The 6,000-nt window shown below is 38.6% G+C and overlaps 1 protein-coding gene across 3 annotated transcripts in view; it reads right to left on the bottom strand.

Moving 5' to 3' along the window:
* Window positions 1-208: 208 nt before the first annotated feature.
* Window positions 209-6,000, bottom strand: part of PPP2R2D (protein phosphatase 2 regulatory subunit Bdelta) — a 31,034-nt gene continuing 25,242 nt past the window's right edge. For all 3 annotated transcript variants that reach the window (XM_072869735.1, XM_072869737.1, XM_072869736.1), the window contains 3 exons: window positions 4,769-4,938; window positions 4,588-4,679; window positions 209-2,355 (listed from right to left, as the gene is read on the bottom strand). In XM_072869735.1, the coding sequence (XP_072725836.1) occupies window positions 2,076-2,355; window positions 4,588-4,679; window positions 4,769-4,938 (542 nt within the window). In that variant the 3' untranslated portion in view covers window positions 209-2,075. The remainder of the gene's footprint in view (window positions 2,356-4,587; window positions 4,680-4,768; window positions 4,939-6,000) is intronic.

The following is a 6,000-nucleotide window of genomic DNA, read 5'->3' as shown; positions in this document are numbered from 1 at the left end:
TATTCCACTTACATTTGCTGAAAAAATAGATCAAAAATAGACAGCACTAATATATTCACTGAATATGAACAGACAGCTTTCCGAGTTAGAGGTATGACCATTCCAAAACTAACCGTTTAAAATGGAAATACAAACAATCCTCAGGTTGGCTCACCTGGCCAATTATCTCACAAACAGAAGAAAAAGTTGTCAAAATACACAGAGCAAGTCCAGGTAAACATTTAAAATTTATTAAACTTTTTGGTCAAAATAATTGAACAAGTATGTACAATCCCATTGTATTAGCTCTATTATGTATTTTAGGAACAAGGTCAAATCTAATGCTTTAGTGACCCACAAGTTCCACATTTCAAGATTTTCAAATAGTGTCACAACCAATATACAGGATAAGATTTTTTTAAATTTAAACTTTATTCGTAGAACCTCAAAGTTAGTTGTACTTACTAGCTTACTGTGAACAAGAGTGGCACTCTATGGACATTAATCGGGAGGGTAAGAACGGAGACATTTCGCTCTTGCATACGCAGGTCTGATTCGGTAATCGTAATACACCTTCATTTTCAGAACAATGGAGTGTAAACCACGCGTCTGTGTGTCCTCGGGGAAGCTCAAGGGATCTCGTTTTCAGAAAGAATTTCGAATTTGCAGGCACATTTCAGAGAGTGTAATGTCTAGCTACCTGATGCTACTAAAACGTGCTGCAACAGCTTCAGGAACAGCTTCTCACCCAGGCTAGCCTCGGGTGACGAGATGGTTGATGCATTTTAGGCCTCTTTGGGAAAGAACAACAACAACAAAGTACCTAAGGCTTAAAAAAAAGTTAGCAAGAACAGAGTTACAACAAACGCAGTTAACACCAGCTCGTAGCCTCAGTGTTTTCCGACATCTTGGTGTTGAAGTCGGAACGTGCTAAAACGGACCGAGCTGCGTTGCTGCTTGGCATAATCAAGATAGGTTTTTTTTTTTCCTTGCTGGCTTGAACTGCAACGTGAAATACAATATATTATGCCAAATATTTAAAATAAACTATATTTTCATGACAAATACTAAAAAGGTTAAAAAACATAATGCACATAAGGTATGTCTCTATCTAACATTGAGAGGCATCAGATAAACTGAAGTGTTATCTTCGAAGAAGAAAATTTGTTCCACGTTTTGTTTTCCCTTCTGTGCGAGGTGGTCACTTTCTGTTAAGGCTGTGCATGTCTCTATACTAACCTTTTCAATCTCCTATTTGGTACACAGATAGCATTTTACAAGAAAACCAGTGCAACTTAAACTAAATGACAATTTCATGGAAACTCTAAATTTAGAGTTTGAAATACTACACAAAAGTTTGTATTAGTCTGCCAAAAATCAATGTTTTGGGGCAAACATTGTGAAATCTGCCCATCAGAATTCTTTTGCACAATCTCAGTACATGCAATAAAAAAAATAAAAAGACTGAATACATACCTTCAGATTTAAAAACACTTTTTATAGTTTGTTATTTTATTAAGTGGTTTACACCAGAAGGTGTGGTTATAGATACAGTTGGTGAGTAAATATTCATGGAAACCTGTCTACGAACCCAACTCAAGACCTACCTAAGTGCTCAAAGGTAAAAACACCTAAGCCCAGATACAGGCCAGAGGAGGAATGTTTACAGGCATTAAGCACAATATATGTTTTGAAAGGCCCAAATATTACAGCAGAGAAAGAGCGCGCGAGATAGAAATTACATTTTTATGACAATTTTTTCTTCTTGGGTGTTAAATTTTTGGTCTATAAACTGGAAAGGAAGGCTCAGACTTAAATAAATACATTTGTTTTGAGTATTGGCCTTATCGAGCACTGTCCATCAGTTCTGCCTCTAGAGGGTTTCTCCCAGAAAACTGCGACTGAGGCTCCCTACCCCCACCGAAGGCAGAACTACACCATGAACTCAAAAACCAGGCCAGATCCTCTCCTTTATCTGAAGGGAAGTAAGTGCATCAATGTTCTTCACTGGTAGGACAACAAGGCCTTCTCTTTTACAGATAAACAACTGAGCTTAACTATGCAAGACGACGACTCTGTCCTCAAGTAAGTCATCTCTAGTTAATTTTGTCCTGGAATATATACAAATTATTGGTGGCAGCTACAGCAATGATGTTCTCCATGGGATGCCATGCTGTATGAAGAATCTTCTTGTTGAAGTCCAGACTGTCAACGCTTATTTCATCCTTCTTTCTTTTACCACCTGTACACACTTTACGCGGCTTTAAGATGGCACGAGGTTTGCTGCTCTCCCTGGATGCTTCTAGAGTGATATCCCGTCGCGTGTTTCGGTCAAACATTCTAAAGAAATTGTTGTAAGATCCAGTCATGATAGCACTGTTTAAAAGCAGAAGAAAGGCAAATCTTACTAGGTTTCCAGGACAGTATTCAACCCCCACCTTCTCTTACACACAAAGTGACTGTCAGACCCAGTTCACGGCCAGCATGGGGCATTACACGCCTTTCCTCTCTGATGTAGACATTTGCTCAGTTCTGTTTTGGACTTCACCGCTTCCACTCCACCACTTTCTCTTCCAGAGCTTCCCCTGGTCCACCCTCCTGCCACCGGCACTCAGCAGCAGTCTTATGCTTTATTCATCTTAATGCGAGCAAAGCGGGTTTTCCCGTTGCTACTCTATCCCTTTATCCTGCGGCAACAGAAGTCATGGTGGAAGCAATGCTACTGTAAACTGCTTAATTTCAGCAGACGATCACAAATGAAAGTGCCTTCCTTGGCACTGTGCACACGTTGACAATGAGCACGCCAATGGATTATGAAAAAATGTCCTGAATCAGTAAAAGCAAGCGCTTGTGTGAATGTGTGATGCAGCCCTGCAGAAGCAATTCAGAGTTTCTGTACAGTATCAAATTTGCTTTTGAACAAGGCAGAAAAAAAGTTTGCATCTGAAAATGCTTTCATATATCTAACTTCCAATGAACAGCCTGTTTGTAGCGCTCTCAAAAAATATGCTTGAAATTGCAGCAGAGTTGTTCATTATTTTCCGTACCACACACTTATCTCTACCACTTGAAATGGGAAAAGCCATTTCCCGCATGGCAGAAGTCCCACAGACTGTCAAAATCGCAGCCACCTCAGCCTCGTCATCTTATCTGCTGATACACATTGTCTTCATGGCGTTAAAAAATACTAATGACTAGGAGGAGAATGAGATACTACTACCCCAACATATACCACTCAGATTGTACTAGGGAATGCACTGAGGGAAATATTTGTTTCTTTTGCAAAGGGAGGTGAGCATCACAACTTCTATGACAACTTATGTTCTTATGTTAAAATGAGATGACCTTGCTTTGACTTTTTTTTTTACCCCTCCAAAAAAGGTTGACTGCAGTTGCTTGAAAAAAACATAGACATAAGGGTCAGTTTCCTTGCATTTTAGCCTAGTGAAAACCATACACCACTTCTTTTATGCATTCTATGTTAGATATTATAAATACTGCCAGCAATTTCTTTTTGTAAACTGCCTGATACAGTACAATTTCTCCCCTCAATAACTCAAAGCCACTTGCAATCTTGGCCACTTGCAACCTGGTATTTAGAGTAACCAGTTTTCTTTAACATTGTTTACTTAAGAAATTAGTACGTAGCGGCACGTAGCAGTACGTGCAATCTCAACTGCCACTGCAATAGCAATGGAGTAGGTTTCACTTCTTTGCTGACTCCTGTGCACAGCTTAGGAGAGATTTGAGTTCCCTGATCACTGTCCCCATCTAAACTATGTGGTGGATCTTTTGTTCTTCAATATTTGACAAGATTTAGGCCAAAGCTTGTTTCACAGGCTGATCCTGTTACCGTCAAATCAAACCTGGTACCTTTTCATTGAACAGCTTGCAAGCATTTGGTAGCAGACAAGTCACTGCTTTAGGTATTTCAGATAAACTCATAAAACTCCTACAAAAAAAAAAACAAACCCACCCCTGAGGCAAGCCAACACAAAGCATCCAGATCTGCCATGATCTTATCCATGGGTCTGAAAGCATTTTAACAGGTAGCTAATATTACCATAGCTAGTGATGGGAAACATACGCCATGTGTGCCAGTATAGTGGCTTTGCTATCTGATTATAATGCTTCCACAACTTGCAGGCAAGACATGTATTTCCACTGTTTGCAACAAATATGAGTTATTATCTAACGCAGTTTTATCTTCTTTAGCCTACAGAAAACACGGAAAGAAGATTCAATTTGCAAGACACTGAACGCGTGTTCTTGTATACACTTTAAGAATGAAACTGAGTCGTATTTTCACGGGTTGAAATGGCCAGTCTTGACCTCATCGAACTTCAGCAATAATTCATATTAGAAGCAAACTGACACACACAAGTTTATTCCACTTCTGCAACTGGAGGGTGGAGGATTGAAGAACAAAGTATTTTTGGAAAAAAAACCCAACAAACCCAAACAAAACCAAAAAACCCCAGTTGATTTGAATGTAACTAATTACATCTGTAAAGTTAAGTACTGCTTACAGGTTTCAAGGCTGGAAACCAAATTCCTAACGCTGAGGGAAAAACAAAAAACCAAAGCAAAACAAACCCCCCAACTTACCTATCTGAACCGTTCCAGCAGCATTCAAATTTGTCGAAGATGCAGTCATTTTCGTAAAGGGAACAAAGCTTGCTTCGAAGATACTCATGAACCTTTTTGGAACATTTAAATTGGTATTAGATATGAAGAAAAAGAAGAAAAGGGAAAAGAAGGGATATTTAAGAAAACTTGAACACCATACTTGATACGTCTCTACAGGCCTGTTTTCCATATTGAGATCCCACACTTTAACGGAAAGGTAGTCTCTTGTCATCATGTATCGACCACTGTGACTGAATTTTACATCAGATATCGATGATATTATTTCTGAAAAAAAGGATCTGCTGCTAGGATCTTCAGGTTCTTCAAAAACTGTAGATAGAAGACACAATTACAAATGAAACCAACACCAAGTTTTACAGCTTCGAACGTTTTTTGGTACTTGGAAAATTTTAAATCAATATACTAGTTTCTTTTTAAAGAAAGTTGCTATTAAATACTTTTTGAAATAATCTCTTTTTAAACAATGTTATGCTCTTAGCCATCAGATTGCTAGACGTGTATCTCCAGCATTCTCAACTGGAGCACAGCATCAGCAAACTACAATTCACAGGTCTTAGGGATGAATCAGAGAAAAAAAAAAGTTGAAGAACAGCACATGTGTACCGTAAACATTACAACGGATCTACAAATCATGTTGAACAAGAGCAGAGGAAAACACCAGCATCCCAAACACAGTATCTTAACGCATGACCCGTGCATTTTGAGACTACTGTACAAGGTACTTTTCTTTAGATCTGAACGCAAGTTGTACAACACAACCTACTGAAATGAAATATTAGTATCTACTCTTGAATTGCAACTATGGTTTTAGAAAGCAGATAAAGACATACATTCTTTAAATTGAAGAGTCAATCTTTGAAGTCAACGTTTCATGACACAAGCTACCCAGAACTATTTATTTCATTTTTGAATAGACCCCTTTTAACAGGATGTTATTCAGTGACAAGCAGTTAAAAAATAAAGTGCTTCTAGGTAATTTAATGCAACACTAAGTCAAAGAGATGAAGTGGCCTAGCATTCTGCATTTCCCATTGCACAGATATTTCCTTCCAACAAGAAAACCTTAACTGCACTATAGAAAGCTTACCTGCAAATATCAGTATGGTAGGTCACCACACAGGACTAGTAATACTAATAAACCACAACTCTTACAGTAGCGAACGAACAAGAAATAAGAGGCTGCGTGTGAGGCATAGGCAGTTATCCTTATGACTTCAATAGAAAAGCTTTCCTCACCTACACAAGCTTAAGTGGCTCAGCAGACTAAAGAGCATTCACCTTTCACCCCTGGAAACTCACTTCAAACGCAGTGCATATTCTTAAGAATTAATTCTATCCTAGGAGCTGCAAATGGTCACAAAGTAAATGGAT

Source organism: Ciconia boyciana, chromosome 8 (assembly GCF_034638445.1).
Source record: "Ciconia boyciana chromosome 8, ASM3463844v1, whole genome shotgun sequence".
Taxonomy (NCBI): Eukaryota; Metazoa; Chordata; class Aves; order Ciconiiformes; family Ciconiidae; genus Ciconia; species Ciconia boyciana.
The sequence above is the reverse complement of the archived record's forward strand: the minus strand, read 5'-3'. Positions and strand labels throughout refer to the sequence as shown.